At 41.1% G+C, this 27,780-nt stretch overlaps 1 protein-coding gene and 2 long non-coding RNA genes across 4 annotated transcripts in view; 2 read left to right on the top strand and 1 right to left on the bottom strand.

Moving 5' to 3' along the window:
• Positions 1-8,749, top strand: part of MTPN (myotrophin) — a 62,684-nt gene extending 53,935 nt beyond the window's left edge. Inside the window, exon 4 of one of the 2 annotated variants that reach the window (XM_033432385.2) lies at positions 2,967-5,612. In XM_033432385.2, the coding sequence (XP_033288276.1) occupies positions 2,967-2,999 (33 nt within the window). In that variant the 3' untranslated portion in view covers positions 3,000-5,612. Of the gene's footprint in view, positions 1-2,966 lie in introns of both variants that reach the window. The other variant, XM_004272165.4, reaches the window with a different exon arrangement.
• LOC125965479 (uncharacterized) overlaps positions 1-27,468 on the bottom strand; it is a 37,112-nt gene extending 9,644 nt beyond the window's left edge. Inside the window, exons 1-2 of the long non-coding RNA XR_007479385.1 lie at positions 25,330-27,468; positions 14,867-14,922 (exon numbers count right to left, since the gene is read on the bottom strand). This is a non-coding gene — a long non-coding RNA (uncharacterized LOC125965479). The remainder of the gene's footprint in view (positions 1-14,866; positions 14,923-25,329) is intronic.
• LOC125965478 (uncharacterized) lies at positions 9,670-18,116 on the top strand. The gene is made up of 2 exons (XR_007479384.1): positions 9,670-16,718; positions 17,534-18,116. It is a non-coding gene; the product is annotated as an uncharacterized LOC125965478 (long non-coding RNA).
• Positions 27,469-27,780: the final 312 nt, after the last annotated feature.

Below are 27,780 nucleotides of genomic sequence, written 5' to 3' on the forward strand. Positions count from 1 at the left end.
GTTTGCAGGTGACAGGATACTCCATATAGAAAACCCTCAAGACTCCACTAAAAAATTGTTAGGGGCTTCCCTGGTAGCACAGTGGTTGAGAGTCCGCCTGCGAATGCAGGGGACACGGGTTCGTGCCCAGGTCTGGGAAGATCCCACATGCCGCAGAGCGGCTGGGCCCGTGAGCCATGGCTGCTGATCCTGCGCGTCCGGAGCCTGTGCTCCGCAACGGGAGAGGCCACAACAGAGAGGCCCGCATACAGCAAAAAAAAAAAAAAAAAAAAAAAAAACTGTTAGAACTGTTCAACTAATTCAGTAAACTTGCAGGATACAAAATCAATATACAAAAATCAGTTGTGTTTCTATACACTAATAACAAATTAGAAGAGAATTTTTTTTAATTCTCCATAAAATTGCGTCAAAAAGAATAAAATACCTAGAAAGAAATTTAACCAAGGAGGCAAAAGACTCTTATGCTGACAACTGTACAACATTGATGAAATATATTAAAGACACTAATAAATGAGAAGATGTTCTGTGCTCATGTATTGGCAGCATCAATATTGTTAAAATGTCCAGACTGCCCAAAGCAAGCTTTAATGTAGTTTCCATCAAAATTCCAATGGCATTTTTCACAGAACTAGATTAAACAATGCTAAAATTTTTATGGAACCACAGCAGATCCTGAATAGCCAAAGGAATCCTGAGAAAAGAGACAAAGCTAGCAGCATCACATTTCCTGATTCCAAATGATATTACAAATATGTAGGAATCAAAACAGTATAGTATTGACGTGAAAACAGGTACATAGATCAATGGAATAGAGAATCCAGAAATAAACCCATACACACACACACACACACACACACACACACACACACAATTAATTTACCACAAAGCAGCCAAGAATATATAATAGGGAAATACTGTTGAGAAAAGTGGACAGGCACATGCAAAAGAATGAAACTGGACCACTATCTTACACCATACACAAAAATCGACTCAAAATGAATTAAAGACTTTAAAATAAGACCTGAAACCATGGAACTCCTAGAGAAAAACATAGATAGTAAGCTCTTCGACATTCGTCTTCGTGATGAGTTTTTGAATTTGACACTAAAGGCAAAGGAAACCATCAACAAAATGAAAAGGCCGCCTATAGAATGGGAGAAAAATATTTGCAAACCATGTATCTGATAAGGGGATAATACCCAAAATATATAATGAATTCATATAACTCAATAGAAAAAAAAAACTCAGTAGAAAAAAAAAATCTGATTTTAAAATGGGCAGAGGATCTGAATAGACATTTATACAAAGAAGATATACAGATGGCCAACAGATACATAAAAAGGTTCCTCAACGTCACTAATCATCAGGCAAATACAAATCAAAACCACAATGAATTGTCACCTCTTACCTATGAGAATGGCTGCTATCAAAGATAGAAGAAATAATAAGTGTTGGCAAGGATGTGGAATAAAGGGAACCCTCGTGCACTATTGGAGGGGATATAAATTGGTGCAGTCTCCGTGGAAGACAGTATGGAGGTTCCTTAAGAAATTAAAAATAGGACTGCCATGTGATCCAGCAATTTTACTTCTGGGGGTTTATCTGAAGGAAACAAAAATCCTAACTCAAAAAGTTATCTACACCTTGTGTTCACTGCAGCATTATTTACTGTAGCCAAGACAGGAAAATAACCTAAGTGTCTATCAACAGATGCATGGATAAATAAAATGGGGTGGGTGTGTGGGTGTGTATATACACACACACATATGCACACATAATGCAGTGGATTATTACTTAGCTATTAAAAAAAGAAGAAAGTCCTGCCATTTGCAACAACATGGATGACCTTGAGGGCATTATGCTAAGTGAGATAAATCAGAGAAAGACAAATACTGTATTATCTCACTTATATGAAGAGTCTCAAAATTCACAGGTAACAGAAAACAGATGGGGGGGCGAGGAATGGGTAAAGGTGGTCAAAAGGTAGAAACTTCCATTTATAAGATAAGTAAGTCCTGGGGATATAATATACAGTATGGTGACTATAGGAGGAAAAAATCAATCAATAAACAACAGTTTTTACAGAACCGAATATAAAAGTTAATCTTGACAAAATAGAAAAGCTGGCAATTTAAGAGGTAGAGGGAGTAATGGGAAGGTGGAGAAAGTATCTTATAAAGTAGAGGAATTTGATGGAACAAGAAACAGGTTTTAAATACAAACATATTTACAAAGAAACAGAAACTGCTATTTGAAGTATAAGACATTGGGAGGATGTGGGGAAGGGATGTGCTCCCTGCTAGAGCAGCATCCATGCAGCAGGGAGTCAGAAGGTAGTCTCTGAAGTTAATAACTCAAATAGTGGCACGAGTATAGTACTTAGAGCCACGGAGATAATCACTAGAACTAAGAACTACTGAAAATGGTTTCCTCGGGAAAGGGGTGAGGCCAGATATACTTAAGTTCTCCAATAACTGCATCAAGTATCAAAAAATCATTTTCTTTTAATATCCTTTTCCACGTTGACAAAATTGGTTTATCTTTTTTAGAAGAACTGGTTTGAGTTCATTAACTTTATTCCTAACATTTTATTCTTTTTGATGCTATTATCAATGGAATTCTTTTTACCGGGAGTTTTTTGGTGTATATTCTGAGTTCTGTGATTAGTTTGTATTACAATTAGAAAAAAAGATGATTTATATAAAATTTTTAATACTTTTATCAGATTTTGGGGGTTGCATATAGCAGAAGTTGACTCTAACAAGTAAAAAAGGAATTTTTGAAGATGTTGGACTAGTCAGAGAATCAATAGGAAAGCTGGAGGACCAGGCTCAGAAGAGGCCAGAGCTATGGTAGCTGTAAGACTCTAGATAGCAGGAACTTCTCAACTGTCTCTTCTGGGTGATAACACAGAAATAAATGAGCTCTGACTTCTTGTTGTCTTTCTTTTGTTCTCTCTAATCAAGATTCAAAATCCAGAAGTGAGCGTCCTGCTTTGATGCCTGGCAAGGAAAGTACATGGCACCTTAAGTTACAGTTCTAGGAGTCCACACAATGGGGACAAATGATTCCCCAGAATGAAATTAGGGTGCTGTTATCAAAAGAAGGGAAGTCTGGCAGCTAAAAAGCAACAGATAGTCACTATGATATTTAAGTTTTTGTTAATGCAGAATTACAGTTTACAATGTTAGTCATAAAAACAGTTATCAATATTGAATAAGAAATAATTTGTTTTGCTAAAAATAGAATTACCATATGATCCAGCAGTCCCACTCCTGGGCATATATCCAGACAAAACTATAATTCAAAAAGATACATGCCACCCCTATGCTCATAGCAGCACTGTTCACAATAGCCAAGACATGGCAACAACCTAAATGTCCATCAACAGATGAATGAATAAAGAAGATGTGGTACCTATATACAATGGAATACTACGCGGCCATAAAAAAGAATGAAATAATGCCATTTGCAGCAACATGGATGGACCTAGAGATTTTCTGACTTACTTAACTTAGTATGATAGAGAAGGACAAATACCATATGATTTATATGTGGAATCTAAAATATGATACAAATGAACCTATCTATGAAACAGAATCAGGGACAGAGAGAATAGACTGGTGGTTGCCCCAGGGCAGGGGGGTGGGGGGGGCAGTGGGAGAGGGTAGGAGTGGGAATGTGGGATTAGCAGATGTAAACTACTATGTATAGAATGGGTAAACAACAAGGTCCTACTGTACAGCACAGGGAACTGTATTCAATATCCTGTGATAAACCGTAATGGAAAAGAATATGGAAAAGAATATATACTGTATATGTATATAGCTGAGTCACTTTTGCTGTACAGCAGTAATTAACACAACATTGTAATTCAATAAAAAATAAATTTTAAAATTTGTTTTCGATACAATGGTCCCAATTATTGTCACTTAACCTGTGTTGGAGTACTCACCACACTGAAGTTCTCACAGATTTCTCTCTCACTTAACTGTAAGTTCCATATGTTCCATAATGCAGTTAAATTCAATTAGAAAACAGACTTTTATAGTCATATTGAGGAGGACTTTGTGATAATTTAACACTTGCTAGAATGTCTGTCATCTTCTTCCTGGTTTACCTAATCAACTTGTACTTACTCAAGGCTCAGCTCAAGCATTACCTCATCCAGAAGGACTTTCTTACACTCTCCTAACCACATCCCATTATGGTTTACAGACCACTCATCACTGTGCATAACGCTATTGTTCTCATCCCACTGTGTCATACTGGTTGACTTGTCTGTCTCTCACACCAGCCAAACTGGCAGGCTCTATCTTGTTTTGTGTCTATGCATCAAACATTCAGTAAATATTTGTTGAATGAGTGAATGGATTTGCCAGCAGAAAGGGGGCAAGGCATTCCATATTCCAACAAGTGTAAAGTCATGGCACCTGGTACATTGAGGAATGGTGACATTCCAGAGGATTAGAGTATTGAAAGATTAATGGGAAAAGAGACTGGTGAATTTGACTAGAGTTTGTCTCTACAGGACCATGCATGCCAAGTTTAGACAATTCCATAGGCCTCAGGAACAGAAGAATGAGTGAGACTTGGCAATGGGAGGAGGACAGGACACAAGAGGTTATTTGGTGAATAAATACAGGTTGGGCTGGAGCTAGCAGAGAACCTTTCCATGGTGGAGTGTTGCTACCTGTGGAAGTTAGAGAGGTTCAGACTTGGTTTGGGAGCAAATTCACCCACCATGCACTAGGTACTTTTTTAGATACTGGGGACACAATAGTGGATAATACGAACAAGATTTCTACTCCCATTGAGTTTTCACTCTAATAAGGGAAGACAGATAAAAACAATAGACACAAAGGTATGCGTACACATTCTCGAAACTAGAGTGCCATGTTGCAAAGTAAAATGTTCCATGACAGCACTCTCTGCATGAAGCATTGACAGCAAGCTGGAGAGAATTTCCCTAGATGATAGCAGGTATCCTCCTTTCCTAGCCCACATCCCAGCCATTTACTGCTAAGTTTTTGTAAGTATAATGACCAATATTGTACATGTTCTTTAGGAATTTGTCTAAAATAAAAGGTTTGTAAGTTCTAGATTTTACAAATGTGTGTATTACTTATGCACTCTCCAAAAAGTGTTGCAAAGAAGAAAAAAAGATAATTTTGTCGCAGTAATACTTTCTTCTTTAGCAAAAGTGATTTCCTTCCCAACCCTCCCTGTTTTATACTACATAGGGATCTTCTTTTTTAAAGCTTAATTGAGTAAATATATGATAGTATAAATAAAAGTCAGTCATTGCCTATGTTATTGGCAAGTTGTGTTTCTAGTTTACATTTCTAGTGCCTGAAAAATAATCTGGTGTTTTTACAGCTTAGTCTCTAACCTTGCCAGCTGTTCGGGGCTTTTCCTTCACTAGAATGGACTCCGGTAGTAAAGGAGTTTTGCCTCTGCCAAGCGCCCTGGCTTTCACTCTCTTCTCCTGGCTGTGGGCATCGTTTAATGATAAAGGCTCTTTCCTCTTTTCCAGGGTGCTGATAAGACTGTGAAAGGTCCAGATGGACTGACTGCCTTTGAAGCCACTGACAACCAGGCAATCAAAGCCCTTCTTCAGTGATGGACGGATGGGCTAACAGCTCTGGAAGAATGACTCTCCTGTGGCCTCACACTGCTGCCTGTCTGTCTGTCACTCTCTATCTGCCAGCTTCTTCAGCTAAAATACTTCTAGAGGGGTGAGGGGAGAGAGAAATTCATAACAAATCAGACTACCAGAAAAAAACAATGTTTGGGAGGAGAGGAGAAAAACAAGATCAGGCTTTTACTAGGATTCCTGATCAGGTTAGCCTCTTTTCCATTTCCAGTAAAAAAAACCACAGCTTATACCCATGGGAGAGCAAAGACAAAATATACCATTAACGTTTGACCTTTTCAGCTCCCTGGCTAATTTATTAATTAGATTGCGTTGAGGGTCTGACTCTACCAAGGCCAACTATACATTTGGTAGCCCCATCTGTGCGAGCAGTAGTGGCTGCTGTGACGTAACTTAGGGTGCTGAGATAAGCAATTAGCTCTAGCCTTCTGCCTTAAGATTCACTCTAGTGGGGATCTCCCGGCATAGTTAAGAGCGCTGCCTGTGGTTGGTGACCAAATCTTCCCTCGGTGACTTCCAGCTTTATGTGAAGGCTCATTTAAGGCGAGGAGGGGCACACTCCTAAACTGCTGGGCGGCTGAACTTTGGATTTCCTCTCCCCCTTCACATGGATTTCATGTATCTTTAGATAAAACTGACTAGTTTTATTTATAAAATCTCAAAATTTTGGAAGTCTAAAGGAGAAATCATTCCAGTATGCATATTTTTTTTCCTCTAGATTCAGACATTTATAGAACATTGAAAACACTTTCAAACTCCTGCTGGTAGTAAAAGGGGATTTAAAAATAGAATCATAGTCATAAGCCTGTTAGTATCATAAAGAGAGAACAGTTGTCTTAGTACCTATGGATTTTCTTCATTTGCTATTTGAATGGATTGGCCTCAGTTGTGTTTGGAGAATCAAGGAACATTCTTTGGAATGCCTCTCTCAGACCCATCCTGGATGCTGACTACTTATTGCACCAAAGCTATCACTGGGGTGAGATTTACTGTTTCGACAAACTTAACCCCATCCCTTAAAAATATGCGTGTTACCAAGTTTCCCTGAGGTGTTGATAGGCTTCTGCTGAATGTATGCCAACCCACCTGCATAATATATATTTTTTCTTTTCTATATTATGCATTGCATAAAATGTGAGAACTTCAAATTGTATTCTGTGTTCTTAAAATACAGTGCCCTAAAATGGTGTTCTTGGGACCTGCAGAAAATATTTAGACACATTTTCTAATGTTTATTTCATGAGCAGTACAGCTAATTAAAACATATACCCTTAAATTTGCTGTCCTGCATATAAAATATTAAGATTCCTTTGACTTGCCATCCGTATAAGCTTACTAAAAATATAAGGGTTTTTCCTTAGCCATGTCATGGAATAATTGAATGTACCTCAAATTTTTAAAACGGGGGAGGGTGGGTGAGGGACTTGTATTCAGATTGTGGATAACAAAGAATTAATGATGATTTTTTAAGGCAATGTAGCATTCTACAGCAGGGTTAAACTAGTACCAAGAACAGTCAGCCTGGCCAACAAGTCTTACCACTTGCTGATTGGTTGGTTGGTGTGTGGGTTTGTGTGTGTGTATTTTTCCCCATGAACCCTTTTTTTATCCTGTGGCTTTTTCACTTAAAACTAGCCTAACCCTGTAATTTTCCTGCATCCAAGAAAACAATCACAAAATGCTGGTTTAAATACTTTGATACATTTGGCTAATTCTGCTGTCTTAATGCAGCCTATTTATTAGAGTTGGATTAAAAGTCCGTAATCAGTACTTCATAACATCACTGAACTGAAACACAGAGCTATCCTCACTGAAGATGGAGGGCACTCTATCAGACTGTAACTGTCAGCGTAGTGACAAGCTGTTTTGATATCTCTGTTTCCACTTCTTGGCATAGTGCTGTTTAAAAGGCTTGGATTTTACTCTCTACGCAGTTTTACCTTTACTCTCAAAGTATTTTTTGTAGTTGGCTGCTGCAGAGAGTGCACTGTCCTGTCATTCCTAAACCTGGTCTGCTTCCATAGTCACCTGGTCTGGAGACCATGTGATTCTGTGTACAGTTTATCCTCATGTTCCTTGTAATGCAGTAGAGGCTACTCTGCCTTCCCTCTTCTTTCTCAGCCATTTTGTAAACCCCATAATTATGAAGCAGTTGCTTGAGAAAATAACAGATAAACAGAATAGACTGACCAAGATGGTTTAGTTTCTTTTTTTTAACTAGGTTATTTATAATGTATTTCTGAACCACTTGGCAGAGAAATTCACAACACTTAATGTTCATATTTTGACTAAAGGAAGCTAAAACCTTGTCTGCTTTTTGGTACTACATGCATTAGTAAAAGATTAAGTAAGTTTTGTTCTCCACTGAAGTAATATTTAACATCTCAGAAAAAATCTTGCATGTTCTGTAGTTTTGTATTAAGTCAGTCATATCGTATGCACTGTATCAAGTGAAAACAGGTGGTTTACCTGTCTACATTAGTATACTAACAGATTCCCCCTTGCAGCTTCAGACTGGTATCTGTAGACTTACAGTTGAGCTACGGCACGAGAATCGATGCAGTAGTTCACAGCTCACCTTCTAAACCCAGTGGGGCATGAAGGAGAGGTAGGTGGGTGCAGTGAGTGGAAGCTGCCAGCAAGTACGCCCTTGATTCATTGATTTCTTTCCCCCAAATAATGGATTTCAAATCTATATGTACCTATTTGATTTTTTTTCCCTAAATCTTCAACTGAGCTGCTGTTTTCTTCCATGCAATACTGTATACTCGATTGTGTATAGAAGAAGCTGGTGAGAGTGCCCTCCTGCATAAGTAACTGCAGTGTTTTGCATGCAAAATTTTAAAAAATTTAAATTGTCCTGATTCTATTTTGTAAATGGAGAAACAATCATATCTTTCTAAGCAGTAATGGAGGAAGACTAGTGCTTTGTGCATTTTGATATATTTGAGTTCATTTTTTCCACAATGTAATGCGTTTGACACAATTGGGTTTCTCATATTATCCTAGTTCATGTACATCAGAATGCTAAATAATATTGTGTTGAAGTTTTGTGTTGCAAGAACAAATGGAATAAACTTGAATTGTGCTACAGCCAGCGTGTCAGCATTTCCCTCACTCCGTTACTATCGCCTTCCTCCTCCAGTCTTCTCTACAACTGTATCGGTGCTTTGACTCAAACTTTTAATTAATCTGAATTTCCCCCCTCTATCCCACTTCTGGAAAAAAATAAGTGGAAAGAAAATAGGACATAGGAAAGATTCAGTAGAAATAAACTATATTACTTATCTCATCTAGAGGTTTTGCTCTTCTCGCAGTTGCCTGATACAAATTGTTTGCCTGTAATAAATGTTGAGTAGTTACTAGGAGCAAGCTGTAGCTAGGAAATACTAGAGTGTCAGGATCTTAATAGGTGTTAAAGAAAACAGGGTCACAGTAAACCTCTTTAATCCTTTCATATGCTCATTTAAGCTATCGCAGAACTTTCACGTAGCACAGTATATCAGACTGTTAGATCTTTTTTTCCTCTTCCTGTTAAGACCAGTGATTCTCAAAATGTGGTCTCTAGACGAGCAACCATGACCAGGGAACTTGACAGAAATGCCCAGCAATCCGTGTTGTAATAAAGCCTCCAGGTGATTCTGATGCACACAAATTTGTACGAGACAATTAAGAGAAAAAGAAATAGTCAGAAAGCTTCTAAATAGGATGTCATCAAGGGTGGCTTTCTAGAGAGTAAATGGAAGCTGTAACACATGAGACAGCAAAACTCTGGACACCCAAGAAAATCTTAAGATGAACTTCAAAGCTACGTTCTGGGCAAAAGAAGTCGGGTTAAGATATAACAGTGGCTCCAAAAATGTAACACTGGTAAGAATGACCCTTCACGGGGCTTCCCTGGTGGCGCAGTGGTTGAGAGTCCGCCTGCCGATGCAGGGGACACGGGTTCATGTCCCGGTCCGGGAAGATCCCACATGCCGCGGAGCAGCTGGGCCCGTGAGCCATGGCCACGCCTGCGCGTCCGGAGCCTGTGCTCCGCAACGGGAGAGGCCACAACAGTGAGAGGCCCGCGTACCGCAAAAAAAAAACAAAAACGAATGACCCTTCATTATTAGGGATTTTTCCCTGAAGGATGTCCCATGAGTTGCCATGGACAGTATTTCCACAGTCCCCAGCTATGGTGTTACAGTCCCCATAGCTGAATTGCTGAGGCTTGAGCCTTGCCCAAGCCCTTTGAGTTCCAAAGTGGAGTGAGGGAGGCATGCAAGGACGTTGGGGAGATAATGTCATGACCCTCCTTATTTCATGCTGAGCATACTGTGGGTCACTGGCAGGGCTCTAATCACTTAGCTGTGCCCCTGTCGGCTTCTGCCTAGCTAGTCCTACAGCAGGAGAGCCCTTTGGGAGACCAGTTGCTGCTTTCAACTCTGCTTCCCTGGGCTGGCATTAGTGCCTTAAACATGGATTCTCCACTGCAGTGGGTGCACCACCGGCTCAGAAACAGCCACCTTTGTGCCAGCGAACCATTTCCTGTTTTAAATTTACCATCTTCCTCAGACACTAACGGGATAATCACACATCAGCCATAGGATATCTTTCTTCAAGGCTTTTACTTCATTGCAATATAATTACTGATTGAAAATAGAATTTATCATCTTTAATGGCACCTGATACATGGCAGACATTCACTGTATTTGTTCTGAACTAATGTCAAACCATTATACAGTCAAATGCGAGGTAAGCTTTGTTTTAGTAAATCCTGGCTAAAGGATTACTGGCTTTTGGGACCATGGGGCTACACCTAAGTGTCACTGTACTCAAATATTGGCCAAGCAGCCTCAAAAGTACTACTGAAATTTCAAACCCAAATCAATGAAGTAGAGACAAATATCACAGTCACAAAGATTCACTGAGGAAACCGCTGACCATGGGGTCAAATGCAGGTCACTGAGCTATTTGTGGCATATACTAAAGCACAGCTGTAAATAGAGTAGCAACACAAAGGACTGTCTGGTCACCCCAGCAACTTCTATGCATTCAGCAGCTGCAGCAGCAAGGGTATTCTTATTCACACCATTTGGATAGAATGATGGGTCACATGTCTGGCAACAGCGTCTTATCACACAAAGGAAAATAATGCATAGACAATTCCTAGCAACTGGATGCTGATATTATTACTAGATAACTTTTTTCTTTTTTAAAGAAACTGTGTTTTACTAAAGTTTTACTAACAAATCTGAGAATGTATCTGTATATCCTTCTCCGGATATCTAGTAATGTCCCATGTGTTTATGCAAATCCCCTGTGGCAGGCCACCAAGTCTAGCTATGTGCCACTGCTGGTGATTTGCTAGTCTAATTTCAGTAGGCTTGAAAGTACTCAGATCTAAGTTAACTTATATTAATTTTACTACTAAAATTTTTTAAATAGTTATTGTATTACAGCTAGTTGTGCTGAGAACTTTTTACCACATTACATTATTCAATTTTCACAATAATCATATGTTTAAAAAAAAAGACTAAGGTTAAAAAACTTGCAGTAAACAGCTCATGAATGGTACAATTTAGTTCTGTCCGATTTTAGAGCTCACATTCCCGATTTTAGAGCCCACATTCCTTCAAATTAAATGAAGAGTAAAAGCTGTTCTTACCCATATATCCAAAACCAATGCTCATACCTACTCCCTTGCAGAAAGCTCAGAGAGGCTCTGCAGCCCTGTTGCCCTTTTTTTTTTCCCTCTTAGCAATAGATCTCCAGAACTTATTTTGCATAACTGAAACTTGGTAACCTTTAACCAACACCTCCCCATGTTCCCCTCCCCCAGCCTTTGGCAATCTCCATTCTGTCTCTGCTTCTATGAGTTTGACTATTTTAGATTCCACACATAACTTCTTTTTCTGGCTTATTTCACTTAGCATAATGCCCTCAAGGTCCATCTATGTTGTTGCAAATGGCAGAATTCCCTTCTTTTTCCAAGGCTAAATAATATTACACCTTATGTACATACCACATTTTCTTTATCCATTTGTATATCAATGGACATTTGTTTCCCTGCCTTGGTGATCATGAATAATGCTGCAAGGAACGTGGGAGTGCGTTCAACTATCAACTATCTCTTTGAGATCTAGATTTCACTTCTGTTGGCTATATACCCAGAAAAGGGATCACTGGATCAAATGGTAATTCTATTTTTAATCTTTTGAGGAACCTCCATATTGTTTTCCATAGTAGCTGCACCAATTTACATTCCCACAAAGTACAAGTGTTCCCTTTTCTCCACATCCTTGCCAACATTTATTACAACACGGATTGCTGGGCATTTCTATCAAGTTCCCTGGTCTAACAGGCGTGAGGTGGTATCTCATGCTTTTGATTTGCATTTCCCTGATTATTAGTGACATTGAGCTCCTTTTCATTCATCTGTTGGCCATTTGTATGTCTTATTTGGAGAAACATCTATTCAGGTCCTTTGCCCATCTTTTAATCGAGTTATTTGGGGACTTTTTTGGCTATTGAATTATAGGTGTTCCTTATATATTTGAATATCAACTCCTTGTCAGATATATGGTCTGCAAATATTTTCTCCTATTGCGTAGGTTGCCTTTTCATTTTGATGGTTTCTTTTGCTGTGCAGAAGCTTTTTAGTTTTATGTAGTCCCACTTGTCTTGTTTTGCTTTTGTTGCCTGTGCTTTTGATGCCATATCAAAGAAATCATTGTGCAGTTCAATGTCAGAAGCTTTTTCCCTACGTTTTCTTAGTCTTATTGTTTCAGGGTTTGTATTTAAGTCTTTGATCCATTTTGAGTTGATTTTTGTATATGGTGTGAGATAATCCAATTTTATTCTTTTACATGTGGATATCCAGTTTTCCCCACACCATTTATTGAAGAGACTCTTTTCCCCACTGAGTCTTCTTGGCTCCCTTGTCCAATATTAGTTGACCATACATATATGCCAGGGTTTATTTCTGGTCTCTTTTATTCTTTTTCATAGTCTGTCTGTTTTTATGCTAGTACTATACTGTTTTTGATTACAGTAGCTTTGTAATACATTTTAAAATGAGGGAGCATTTCAGCTTTGTTCTTCTTGCTCAGAATTGCTTTGGCTATTCGGGGTTTTTATGGTTCCAAATGAATTTTTAAGATTGTTTTTCTCTTCCTGTAAAAATGTCATTGGGATTTTGATAAGGATTACACTGAATCTATAGATCACTTTGGTAAATACTGACGTTTTAACAATATTAATTCTTCCTCTCCATGAACACGGGACATTGTTCCATCTGTCTTTATTTCTTTAGTCAGTGTTTTCTAGGTTTTAGTGTACAAGTCTATCACCATTTTGGTTAATTTTATTCCTAAGTATTATATTCTTTTTTTTTACACTATTGTAAATGGAATTTTCTTAATTTCCTTTTGGTTGGTTTGTTTGTGGCCACCCATGTGGTTTGTGGGATCCTAGTTCCCTGACTCAGGATTGAACCTGGACCTTCAGCAGTGAGAGTGCAGATTCCTAACCACCAGACCGCCATGGAATTCCCCTTAATTTCCTTTTTGGATAGTTGTTTGTGTATAGAAATGCAGCTAGTTTTTGTAGGTTGATTTTCGTGTCCTTTGACTTTACTGAAATTGCCTATTAGTTCTAACAAATTAAAATTAAGTTCTTGAAATTAAACTGTAACACTATGAACCTGGAAACCCTATCATATACCCCGGCTTATCAAAAATTACTATTTAAGGGAGTTAGATCACCATTTTAACTGATCATCTATTGTGGTCTGGGCATCATGCTAAGTATTTCATGTGAACTGACTCAATTAATCTTCATAAAAACCCTATGAGGTAGGACTATTGTTATCTATTTTCAAATGAGAAAACTAAAGCTCAGAGAAGTCAGGTAACTTGCATGTGGTCACACAGCCAGTTAGTGGTAGTCTGGATTTAAACTCAGTCTGACTCTAAAGTTTGTGCTCTCTGCACCTTATAATACCTCTCCAACTCTCACTGAACCAACCTATGACATTTTATTCAGTAAATGCAGTGTTTTCCAAGTTCTTAAAAAGATACTTAGCAAAAATTTTATGAGTTTATGATTTTAAGCAATTAGATGAAAAATATCATGTAACATGCCTTGATCAATTACTTCTTATGATGAAATCAAATTCTGCAGAGATGAAATTTAGTTTTCAGTTTGAGAAATAGAAATACTTGAATGTAATACATTTTGGCAGTCTAGAATTATTATGATATAGATCAAGAATCAGCAAACTATGGCCCACAGCTCTAACCTGCCCTATCACCTGTTTTTTATAAATAAAGTTTTATTGGAACACAGCTTATACCCATTCTCTTACATATGATCTATGGCTACTTCTACTTCATTAGCAGAGGTGAGTAGTTGCAACAGAGACTTTATGGCTCACAAAGCCTAAAATATTTACTCTCTGGCCCTTCACAGAAAAAGCTTGCCAACTCCTGATATAGATGTTTAGTTGGGATAGGTTGAGGAAAACTCTGTAGGATTGGCCAGGACCTAATTAGAGAGTGATGAGCAAGTCATGGGAGAATGTAACCTGTTAATTGAAGCAACTTAAAAGCCAAGCCTATAAATAATGCACCTCTCTTCATACCTAGGGTAGATTGTTACAGTAATGATCCCCAGTGACTCATGCCTGGGTATCCGGGCCCTTGTGCAACCCCTTCCCAAACTGACTCTTGGGCTTGGCCATGTGACCTACCAGGGCCAAATGGGACAGCAAACATGAAGCCAGCAGAAGCATGAACAGGTGCTTCCTTGTTGGGGCATGCCCCCTTAGGTCTCAGCATGGAAACAAGCCCAGAGTTATATCTCAGGAGAGACCACATGAGGAACTGAGGTGTCCCAGTCCACAGTCCCAGCTACCCGCCAGACAGGTGCGTGAAGCCATCTTGAACTATCCAACACCAGCTGAGCCCCCAGATAACTGCAGCCGCAAGTGACCCCAGGTGAGATCCGAAGAACCACCGGCTGCACCCAGCTCAAACTGCAGAATCATGGACAAATATACAGTGGTTGTTTTAAGCCACTAGGCTTTGGGGTATTTTTATGCAGCAAGAGACACCTGATGCAACACCCTAGATGAAGGAAATCTACTGATGAGGGCTCAGGAGCAGTACCTGGGGGCAAGAAGACATGTCTAATTAAAAAGAAAGTGAATTTTTAAAATATACACACCTGCGAGATACAAACAAATACAATGAAGGGCCCAGGATTTCCTTTTCTTTCAGACTCTTGAAGAAGAGAAAACCTTAGCAAAAACCTTTGGCTTTCTGTCTAGGAAAGGTTAAGTGCTATAAATAAACTCTTGTGTTTCTACAGAATCCTTTTTATCCCTATCTGCCCAGACAGAGAAAGTGTCTCCTGCATCCTGGTACGTTTTTCCTTTTGCCTCTTGGAGGAGTCAAAGGCTAATGGGGATTTGCTGGTATGAGCCAAATACCCGTGCCAAGCTAGCGGCTTTATGGCAAAGTAACATCTTAAATAGTATGGGGAGGGGGTGGAAAAAGGGGGCAGCACGGCATGAAATAAAGAAGAGCCACAAGGGCTGAGACTCTCATCTGTGATTCCCACGCTAACCGCCAGGTGAGCCAGTGCTGGCCTTCCTGCCAGACATGAAGGCAAGGGGGCCCTCAAGCATGGCCAGCAGGGTGTGGGCATGAGAGCTGCATCCGGAATGGCAACAGCAGCAAAAGGTCCCTCACCCTTAATTGTTTATCACCTCCCAGCACTCTCAGTCAAGACCTGTGGAATCGTTTCAAAGCAGCCTTCCTAAGACCCAAACCAGCCACAGCGGCTCCAGAAGCTAAAATGCCTTGGGTTCCAGGGGCAAAAAGGGAGGTAGTGAGGAGAGCCAGTTCTCTAAATTGTGAGTTCATTGGTTCATTCAACAAATACTTATTGCGGATCTATATATGTCAGGCCCCGTTGTGGGCACTGTAGCGATAACAGTCAGCACTACGGACGTGACTCCTACCCAGATAGGGCTTACATCCTAGGAGGAGAGAAAAGACAACGGCTACTCCCTAAATAAAACCAGTACAGATGCTGACATGTGCTGGAAGGAAGTGGACAAGCTGGGCTAGGGTACGCACGGTAGGGTGCTGGAGGACCTCCTGGCTCGCCTACGTCTTACTGGTTTCTGACGTTCAAGGTGTTTATACCTTCGAGGGAAATGCTTTGGCCTCAGGTAAGTAAAGCTCCACGTGGTTAGATTTTTTCCGCATTTCGGTTTATTGTGTCGGGTAATATTGATGCAGGCTAAGACATGGGAGGGAGGTGGCGAATGGCAGCAGCGCTGAGACCAGACAAGACGTTGAGCAGGCCCTCCGGTGTGGGGGGGGGGATCGCCTGGCACCCCACTAATGACCCTGCCTGCAGGGCAGGCAGGGCAGCAGTTCTCCAAGGCCATCTCTCTGCGCTGTGTGTGCTCACTGATCAAGCAGCATCAGCAGCAGGGCCCTGCCCAAGCTAACTAGATTGCCCTAATGGGACCACGCGGGAGACAGAAGCTCAGCGCTCTCTGTAGGGAGCTACTAATGCTTCCAAGTCCAGGGAGAGGTCGACCAGTGCTTGGCTTGCTTTACAAAATAGGAACAAGGTCCCCAGGCTTTGTCACCTCAAGGAAGATGTGCTTTCTAATATCTCCTCCTCACACTAAGCACAAAATGCTAGAGAGTTGCTTGTCCTCTTTTTCTTATCCCCTTTTCATTTTGAATGAACCATTACATAAATCCTGTGTTCATCTCATTTCGGTAGCTGTGAGCTTACATCTTGTTTCATGTCATTATCAGCAATTCTTTTCATGATGATAAGAATCAACACAAACCCCAGTTAAAACCTGGACATCTGCCACCCAGTTGCCACAGACAACCGAACCACTCACCCAGGAGGTATGGCTGAGGTTTGACGACGTGGAACAAAAAAGGGAATTCTTCCTGAGGATAAGCAAACCAACTGCGTATATTTTGGTTGTGTGACCCAGTGGATTCTATTTTAAAAATTTAAACTCCCTCATTTAAGATTAAAGGTGTGTGTTTTAAAAGGAGGTCTTATAGAGAACAGACTTGTAGTTGCCAAGGGGGAGGGGGTTGGGGCAGGGGTGGCGTGGAGGTTGGCATTAGCAGTTGTAAGCTATTATATACGGAATAAACAACAAGGTCCTACCGTATAGCACAGAGAACTATATTCAGTATCCTACGATCAACCATAATGGAAAAGAATATAAAAAAAGAATGTAGGTATAACTGAATCACTTTGCTATACAGCAGAAATTAAAACATTAAAAATTAACTATAGTATTTAACTATACTTCAATAATATATATATAAATAAAAAGGTCTTACTGATTAAATATTAGGGATTTGTTAAAAATCTAAAACTGCTGCCCAGAACGTTTTCATTTGATTAAATTTCCTTTTTTCTGAGATATTCACTATTATAAGAGCGACTTCACATGCCTCCTAAACTGTGGAGTGTTGAACAAAGGGAAAATATCTTTATTATGATTTCTCTCCTGCCACAGTTATTTGAGTTATACAACCTTGTGCTTCTTGACATTTTAGGAAAGAATTATGTTTGGAGCTTTGCCATGTCATAAATTAACTTGACAATCTTTTTTTGACAAAAATCACATCCATACTTTTGGCCCCAGTCATTCTCTTTGATGTTGTTGTCTTCTTGTTAAGGAGGAAGAAACATGCTTTCACAAGCCTATTGGCTAACATGTCAAAGAGAAGCAGATTCCAGGTATAGGATAAGGGGCTGCCTGAGGATGAACTCAAGCAGACCCCCATGGAGAAACACTTCCTTTGCTCACACTGTGTTTTGTCCTTTCCTGCACAGGTTGAGACTTAACATACAGATGACTTGCATCCTAGATAAACTTGTCCAGGAGCTCACACCCGGCTGAGCTGAAATGTGATTACCAGGAACTCAGACACAGTTCTCACACCAATGATAAACCAAGTTCCTTGTGTCCATAAGTAAATCCATCCAACCAAAATTGAATTAAGAGGTCCTCATTGCCCAATCCTGCTTCCTCCCTTGATGATGCTTAATGGGTCTAACAAGGATCCATTAAGACCACCCAGGCTGAGGCTTCCCTGGTGGCGCAGTGGTTAAGAATCCTCCTGCCAATACAGGGGACACGGGTTCGAGCCCTGGTCCAGGAAGATCCCACATGCCACAGAGCAGCTAAGCCCGTGCGCCACAACTACTGAGCCTGCGCTCTAGAGCCCGAGAGCCACAACTACTGAAGCCTACATGGCTAGAGCCCGTGTTCTGCAACAAGAGACGCCACCGCAATGAGAAGCCCACGTGCCGCAACGAAGTGTAGCCCCCGCTCGCCACAACTAGAGAAAGCCCATGCACAGCAACAAAGACCCAACACAGCCAAAAATAAATAAATAAAATAGATTTTTAAAAAGAAAAAAAAAGACACCCCCCCCCCAGGCCTCCAAGGACTAACGTAAACAGCTGATGAGCAGTACCGCCAGATTTAAACTGGATTGACTAATGAAGTCAAATGTGTGGGTGGTCAAGCAGGAAGACGGCACTGAGAGCCCTGGTAGAATGCCAGTTTTGCAGTACAAGATGGTTATGAAATGATTCAAGATGTTTAAAGACAGACAATGTATTCTGAGAAAGCAGTTGTGTGAGGTTTTAGGAGATTTGAAAACATCCTGTTTCCAATCCCAACAGGGAGGGTTCCAGGAGCATGGAGGCATGGACAAGAAATACCCTGGAAATAAGAGTTTCAGGCCAACTTGATAGAGCCCTTCTGTGTCATAACTCCTAACATCTCATCTCATTCTCAAGGAGACATCTCCACAAAAAGCCCAGCACACCATCAACCCAAGGTACCTAGCGTTCACTTGTTATGCCAGGACTCTCCACCCTGTTGCAGAGAGAAGCTGTACACAACTAGAAGAGTTCCTTACACAGGTGTTTAATATCAAAACAAGAAACAGCAACCCCAAAGCCAGCTCAGGGGTACAGACAAGAGCTCCAGGAGTGCCCTCACCAGGAGAATGACTCCCAAATCCACATCTTTCTTGAAATCTCACCCGGGCTCTGGGCCCTGACCTCCAACTACTTTCTACATCCACAACTAAACCTAGGATCCTCACTGCCCACCCACCCACAAAAAGAAAACATTTCATTCCTGCTAAATACGTTTATGAAAATCAATTAATTGAGTATATATCACAATATCATTTTTTTAATCATGTAGATTCAAAACCTCATCAAAATTGCTTGATTACACACCCTTAGTTTCAGCTTCTCTTGTAGTCATTTCTTCCCTAAAAACCCTCCATGGCCAAGCTTAACTCTCCATTCACATTAGTGCCCCTGCCCCCTCCCCTTGAAGGTCCGGATACTGTCACAACCCCCAGCAGAAAGGCCCTCCCTCTCCAGTCAATTAGCACACTACATTTAGACTAACTTTATCATTATCCCACTTCTACCAATTCATCCCTCTTATGGGTTGAATTGTGTTCCCCAAAAAGGTAAATGCTAAAGTCCTAAGCCCCAGTACCTCAGAATATGACTTTCTTGGGCACAAGGGTTACAGATGTAATTAATTAAGATGAGGTCATACTGGAGTAGGATGGTCCCTTAATCCAATATGACTGGTGCCCTTACAAGATGCTTAGCTATGAGGGGAGGACACCACTTGAAGATGGAGGCAGAGATTGGAGTGAGGCAGCCACAAGCCCAGGATGGATGGCCGCCACCTGAAGCTAGGAAGGGACGAGGAATGATTCTACCCAGAGTCTCGGAGGGAGCATGGCCCTGCTGACACCTTGATTCCTAGCCGCCAGAACTATGAGACAATAAATTTCTGTTGTGTTAAGTGAACCAGTTTGTTCTACTTTGTGACAGCAGCCCTAGGAGACTAATACAACCCCCTTCCCTTCTAAAACCTTCAGTGGCTTCCTATTGCTTTATTATATCAAGTGCGATTCTTTGGCCTGGCTCCTGAGGCCCTTTCCCACACCATCCTCCCTTTACAGATGTATCTCCCACTATTTCTTCCTCACCTTTTCTAAACTCCAATCTACACTGACTTCTCCCTTCTTCAAAGTCCTGCTGCCCGTGATTCCACTAAAGTATCCTTTTACTCTACCAAGTAGATTTCATTGTTTCCCCTAGCAATTCAGAAGCACCTGGAGAAATGGGCTATGCAATTTACCTCCCCTGAGCATACAGATACTCTAAAAGTACTCATAGATTAATTGATCTAGTAGCCTTTACACCTGCTTTGCCCTTGGGTAGGCTGTGAGCAACATGCCGGGCACCACTGTGTTAATCTTTGTGTCCCAATGCCTCACACCATGTCTAGCATTTCATAAACTTTCAATAAATATTTTACTTAATTCATTTTAAAAATCCAGCCTCCAGGTATATCTGTTCTGGGTCCATCCTAAGTAAAGCAGTATCTGCCTCCTTTTAAAGAAATTACTAATGAAATACCTTAAAGTTCTTCAGACAAAAGTGGCTGAAGAGGGGGAAATGCCATTCTCTTTCTCCAGTAGCCTAAAAAGTCAATAGAAGGGCCCCAGCCTGGAGCTTCAGGGAGCCTTATTAGTCCCCCAAGACCCATCCAAGAGGGGAGTCTTCCTCCCTGTTATCAGACTTCTTGTCTAATAATACACGATAGGGCTTGTTCTTCTACCCCATTGTTACCTGTGTTTCCAGAGCCCTTTGAAAGCATAAATAAATGATAGTTGACTGATCCCCTTTCCCCAGGATTTTGCCAGTGCTGAGAATCTTGAAAGTTTTCCAAGACATGATTTGCCACTACAAATGCCAAGTGGGGGAGTTCCTGTCCTCTCCTATTCATAGTGGTGCTTGATAATTCAAAGTGCCAACTCCTTCCAACAGTCAGGCAGACGAACGAGCTGTCACAAATCTTCAGGTGATAGAGCTTGGGCTTTTCAAACAGCCCAAGCCTTTGCAGGTGGGAGACCTTTGCTCAGCAAGGAAGTTATCCAGACCTCCAAGATGCTACACCCAGAGAGCCTGCAGGGACCACCATGTGACTCTGACGGACAGAGCGAGGGAAGGCGCCCAGAGGAACATTACTGCTGTTCCAACTCTGTCAGCCAACCATTGCCCCTCTTCCACCACCTCTTCTACCCACATTCTCCAAAGCATGTGAATTAGCCTCTCTGACAGCGAGATAGCTATTTCCTGGGCCGTACCCTCAGGTTACAAATCCTCTGATCGTCCGCTGGATGTTTAGAGCGTTAGGATGCGGCGGGGGGGTGGGGGGTGGGGGGGTGCAGTGTGGGGAATCCAACCTTGGAAAGTAATTAGAAGCCAAAGAAGAAAGAGGGGAACTTCCAGTTTCCAGGTCCGTATGTAAGGAGCTTAGAAATCACCACTCCATTCTGAGAAATGGAATATTACCTGCCATATCGGTAAACAAAGATGTCATGGTCAGCAGTGATTGCTGCCCTCCAACGTGAGCCAGTGAGCCCTGGAGAAACTCAGGGTGTGAAAACACAGGGATACTGGCCCCAGGTAGCTGAGGTGCATGTCAAAGGTATGATTTCAGTGAGCCCAGACTCTTGCATCTTCCCATACATAGAAAAGCGCTAAATTCCTTAACTTGAGATATCCGGTTTTCTTTAATTAACAATCATCTTTCGACGGTCAGACTACCTGCCCTTTGTTGCAAAACTTCTCTATAACCTGGCTCCCCCCTCGCCTCCCCGGAGCAGTTTTCTCAGGGTTACTGAGATGCTGCCTCCCAGGCTTGAAGTCCGAAAAATTCCCGCTAAATAAAATGTAACTCTCAACATTTAGGTTGTGAATATTTTTTAAGTCAGCAATCCTAACAGCAAGTAAAACTTTGAACAGACTGAAAAAAATCAACAATACTTCTTGCATCGGTACAAGAGCAGGGGACACAGGGCAAACCACTGCCCTTAAGACAGATGGGTGAATACAGGAGTCACAACTTACCAGAGCGAGACTCGGGAGAAGAAACAGCAGGAACTAGTGCCCAGGTAGGACGCGTGTAATGAGCGAGTTGCCGGAGGCTCAGTGTAGACAACTCTGATAGTTGAAAACTTCAGGATGACCAAGTCACGGTGGGCCCACAACATACGGGGAGACTTCCCGCCAGGAGCTCAACCAGCTTCTCGCAGCAAATATATGAGAAAAATTCCCGCGAGCTTCCCGCAGAGGGAGGGGCAAAGGAACCGTTTTTAAATTGACCGGAGCTGCTGTGCTTCTCAACAAGGCCTGCCCGCAGGTGAAGCCAGTTAACCAGAGCCTGACCCTGGGCTATTATTATCGGAGCCTAATTGACCTGTGGAAGGGAAATACCCAGCTCCAGCTGGCTCTGGCTTCCACGGGGAAGAACAGAAATGCCCAGCTCCGGCCCACTCTAGCCTTCATGTCCCACCTAAGAAGGGAGGATAAAACTGAGAAACACTTGTGAAGTTCGCAGTTCAGAGGCACAGGCTCCCTAAAACACGGAGACCTACTTATAGGACTAGAGAATGCTTCCCCTCCCCTCACACCTCACCGCCACATTACTGAAGCCCTATTTCCAGTATTTCCTTTTACCTGGTATATCATGTCCAGCTATCAAGAAAAAATTACAAGGCATACCAAAAGGCAAAAAACACAATTTGAAGGGACAGAGCAAGCAACAGAACCAGATATGGCAGGAGTGTTGGAATTATCAGGCAGTGTTTTAATTAGCAATTAAAACAACTCTAATTATTACACTAAGCGTCCTAATGGATCAAACAGACAGCATGCAAGAACAGATGGTCAATGTAAGCAGAGAGGTGGAAATCCTAAGGAAGAACCAGAAAACAAATGCAAGAGATAAAAAACCACTGTAACAGAAATGAAGAATGCCTTTGATAGGCTCATTAGTAGATTGGACACAGCTGAGAAAATAATCTTGGCGCTAGCGCCTATATCAATAGAATCTTCAAACCAGAAAGGAAAAAAACAAAGACCAAAAGAAAAAAAAAAAAAAAAAAACAGAATATCCAAGGACTAGGGGACAACTACAGAAGGTGTAATACACACATAATGGGAATATCAGAAGGAGAAGAAAGAGAAAGGAACAGAAGACATATTTGAAACAATAATGACTGAGAATTTCCCCAAATATCAGACATCAAACCACTAATTTAGGAAGCACAGAGGTCGCACACCAAGCAGGATAAATGCAAAAAGAAAAAACTGCACCTAGGCATATCATTTTCAAATTGCAGAAAATCAAAGATAAAGAAAAAATTCTGAAAGAAGCCAGAGGAAAAAAATACCTTACCTATAGAGGAACAAAGATAAGTTCAAAGCGTTATCGAAGGGTTCCCTAGATATTTTTGCTAGTTCTCAGCAACTTTCTGACCAACAAATACTCAAAATACTTTGCACATTCCCAAAAGAGTGAAGGAGACCTACTCTCTGTTTTGGGAATGTGAAAAGCTGGGATGAAGAGTAGATTTGGCCTTCCGGAAGTGCATAAACTGTAATGGCCCAAGGTGAACACACACTTCCTCTTCAACATCCATCTCCTGCTCCTGGTGTCACAGGTGCCCTCAGCCATGGGCTGCTGCTGGGCCTCCTTCCCAAGGAATCTGCTTTCACCTAGTGTTACATCATCATACCATCCTCTAATCCAGGGATGTTTGCATTTTAGCTGGGGACTGAAGAACCTTCCAGACTCAACAGTTCATCCCTAAGATAGCTGGAATATAGCAGGATACCTTATTTTCAATCACACAGGTTTCTAGAAGACTCAGAATTCTAGGCACTATGGCAAATGGGAACAAAGACAAACATGTTTAGAAGAAAACAATGTCTGTTTATCACTGGCACCCCAGGAGTGGCAAGCATGCCCAGCACCCAGATCTTGGTTTCTAAATACGAGTCCAACCAAAGGGACCAGGGCTCCTTGAAGAAGTAGCTGATTCCAGGTCTAGGCAAGAGAAACACGAGATGATCCTGGAGCATCTTGTGGTGCCAGAAGGTAAGAATGTGCTCAGAAAGGGTGAAAGAGCATAGAAACCAGCATGAAAGTATTCCCAATGGCCAAAGCCGGCACATTCTGAACAATAAAATGAATAACAATACTTAATTGTAATCCATAGACTAAAGTAAACATACACGAGTCTATTCTCATATTTTAAAATAATTGAACAAATAAGTAAATTGGCAAGAAGGTATAGCTCTTACAAAAAAAATTCCAATGAATAAACGTAGAAGGAAATATAAAATCCCCATTAGTAATAATTACTGCAGGCAAAAAATCACCAATGGATGCTAAAATTATTGGACAAAAGCTTGAGATAAACAATATTTGCATAGTCTAAAAGTATCCCCCCAAGACATTAATTAATTACAAAAGGAAATACAGTAACTTTACAGTGGAAACACCCTTCAGACATACCTTAAATCAGGGATTGAGGAAAAAGCACTAGTCATAAAATTTATTGAGGTCATGTCACCGGGGCATCAGATAAGGGCCCCACCCTTCTGACCTCATTTAACCTTAATTACCTCCTAAAAGCCCTATCTCCAAACACAGTCACAGTGGGTATGGCTTCAACATATGAATTTGGAGGGGAGACAATTCCATCCACAGCATTTTCCAGAAATATATAACCACAATCTATCCATGAAAAACCATTAGACAAACGCACATTGTCTGTGAAACAACTGACCAGTACTCTTCAAACACATCAAGGTCATAAAAGACAAAGAAAGACTGAGGAACTGTCATAGGTTGAAGGATTTGAGGACCTTTCAGTGCAACATGGGATCTGGGATTGAATCCTGTAACAGGAAAAAGACAGTAACAGAGAAACGGGTTAAATCTGAATAAAGTCTATAGTTAATTGTGTTGTATCAATGTTAATTTCTTGGTTTTGATCATTGTCCTATGGCTGGATAAGATGTCAACATTAGGGCAGCTGGGTAAAGCATATCTGAAATGCTCTGTGCTCTTTTTGCAACTTTTCTCTAATACGGTTTCAAAATTAAAAGTTTCTCTAAATGTCCCTTCGCATCCCATACCTTGCAATCAATAGTGGTGGGAATAGAGAACTAAATCATCGCCCATGTTTCCTTTGGGGGGCGGGGTGGGGTGATGGTGCAGAAGGGAGTAACTGCACAGTTCTTCCAACAGGAGGAGAGAGGGAGCCAGGAAACGGAAAGATTCAAAGCGAAAAACAGATTTAAAAGCTAACTTCATGGAGACGGATGTGGAGCACAGAATTCGCAATAAGGGAGCTGAGCGCTGGCCTATTTCCAGGTGTCCAGCTCAGAGGCGGGCCAGGCGCCTTTATTTTAAGACTGTCAGCTGTTTGTGTCCACAAAAGAGAAAGAGGGGACACTGCTTCCACGTGAACAGCCCTGTGGTCGCTCTCCCTCCCAGCTGGTTGGTTCTGTGGCTCTGAGGGCTTCGAGCCTGATTATCGTGGGGATTAGCACCTGACGGTCTGGGAGGCCCAGATAATTCTGTTTATTTAGGACAATCCGCCGTAAAGTGGGTGGCCAACCCCCTCTCTCCCACACCCAACTCTCCGTCTTTCAACTCTGGGCTTCTAAGCACTTCTGTCACTGCTGTTGTTCATTTTACAAAGGCCTTTTTGAGTACCTACCTTGATTAAGGCATAAAGAAGTCCCAGAAGATAGAAAATACCTCTCGGCTAGGAATGGAGCACCAACACGTAGTAGGCTCTCATAAAAGGACTTGCATGCCCTCAGTGCATAACGTCCAGGAAGCTTTTCTACTGACATTGTGGTACTTCTGGCCATAATCTCTGAGGCACAGTGGCCAGACGATAAAATAAATTGCTGTGCTGAGGAATAGCTGTAAACGTTTCTAAAGATGCGATCCTTGATGGAATGACTCCTCTGTACAAGATGCACCATGAACCCTAGATAAAAAGTAAAAAAGAGTAATAATAGTAATAGCTTTTATTGAGTGTTTACCGTGTGCCATGTATGTAAACCTCCCAAGAACCCTATGAAGCAAGAACAATTATAATCCCCGGTCGGCAGATGGCTAGTAACTAGCAGAGCCTGGATGCAACCCAGGTAAATGGAATGGAGTCCATGCGCTTAACCGTTAGGCTCCCCTTCCTTCACATTCCTCAGTTCTGGTCCAACCTGACTGAGGAACATTGGGCGACTCTTTAAAATTCTCTGGGCCCTGATTACCTGCTTATAAGAAGGGGATAATAATTCCGTCTTGCCTACATCAAAGGGTCTATTACCTAAGAGAACATTTATAAAAGGTGAACACATAGTAGATCACAAAGAAATTCCCTAAAATTTCAGGGACTCTATAAAGAGACCACATCGTTGACCATAACGCAATTAAATCCAAAATCAGCCCAAAAAACACAAAAAGATGGTTGGAACTTATTTTAAACTAATGTGCTCATAAATAAGTCATGGGTTAAAGAAAGTTAAGTCTCATTAAAACAACAAACTGATTATATATTTATCCACAAAATCTAATTCCTAAGCTGCAGTGGGGAAAAAGTGAGAAACAGCCTATTTTTGACTTCAGGACTCCCCAAAGATCTAGACATTATGGGAACCAGGAAGCAAGGATGGAGAAAGGTCTGCAAATAGGAGGATTGACTGAAAGTGGGTTTAGGAAGCATGTAGCCCTCAGGGTACCTTCCCTCTGCTCAGCCAGTCACTGCCCCTCCCATCTCCTCCTGTCCAACAGCCCGGGAGGATGTGCATTTGCTAGAGACAGTAAGGCAGTGGGTCTCTGGCCCAGGGAACACTAGGCATGGCTGAAGGTTTTAATACTGAAAACAGCAGATTCAGTCAAACTTATACTGAATATTGACACTCTCCTCTCAGCCCTAGCGGTCTTCCTGGACTCTCAAAATGCCAGTAGCCAGGTTTCTATGCTTCAGGCAAGACCTTGAAAGAGGCTTCACTGGCAAATCTCAACCTAAGGATTCTGAAACTCAGGGTCCCCCAGGAGCTGGCCCAGCCAGAACCCGTTACAGTGACCCTGACAGTCAATAAGCCCTACTAATGGGCTCAGGGCTGCCAATCACCTTTTTTATTTTCTTATCGTGGTAAACTATATATTACATAAAATATGCCATTTTAACCAGTTTTAAGTTTACGGTTCAGTAAACTTTAAGTTTACAGGCATTAAGTACATTCACAATGTTATACAATCACCACCACTATCTATTTCCACAATTTTCATCACCCCAAACAGAAACACTGTACTCATTAAGCAATAATTCCCACTCCCCACTGCCCCTCAGCCCCTAGTAACCTCTATTCTACTTTCTGTCTCTATGGAATTTGCCTATTCTCAATATTTCATATAAGTGAAATCATACAATATTTGTCCTTCTGTTTCTGGCTTATTTCCCTTAGTATAATGTTTTCAAGTTTCATCCATGTTGTAGCATGTATCAGAATTTCATTCCTTTCATGGCTGAAGAATATTCCATTGTATGTACATACCCCATTTTGTTTATCCATTAATCTGTCGATGGACACTTAGGCTGTTTCCACTTTTTGGCTATTATGAATAATGCTGCAGTGAACACTGGTATGCAAGCATCTGAGTCGTCTTTTCAATTCTTTTGGGTATTCCAATCACTTTTTAATTCTTCATAGTCATGAAGTGACAACCAAGGATCGCCAGACATTTGAGGAAAGCATTTATAATGAAGGACAAAACACAAACAGAAAAAAAAGAAACTTGGAGGAAACAAAGACTATCCCGAGAGAAGAAAACAAAGCAAAAAAACTGTGAATATCCTAAGAAAGATACAAAGAAGACACTGCATCTCTAAAATATGAATAGTATGCTCTAAAAATGGAACTTTCAGAGAGCACAAAAAAGTAGTTTCTTAGGAAATAAATGTGTAAGGGCAGAAATAAAATGCTCAATGAATAAACATTTTAAAAGTTGAGGAAATCACCCAGAAAATAGAAAGACAAAGAGATGAAAATAGGGGGGAAAGAGGATAAAAATAGAAACCCTGAAGAGGAGAGGTAGCATCTGACCAAATAGAAGCTCTATAGAGGAGAGAGGAAACAGAAAATAAAATAACAAAAAG

The sequence above is a fragment of the Orcinus orca genome, chromosome 9, assembly GCF_937001465.1.
Source record: "Orcinus orca chromosome 9, mOrcOrc1.1, whole genome shotgun sequence".
In the NCBI taxonomy this organism is placed as follows: Eukaryota; Metazoa; Chordata; class Mammalia; order Artiodactyla; family Delphinidae; genus Orcinus; species Orcinus orca.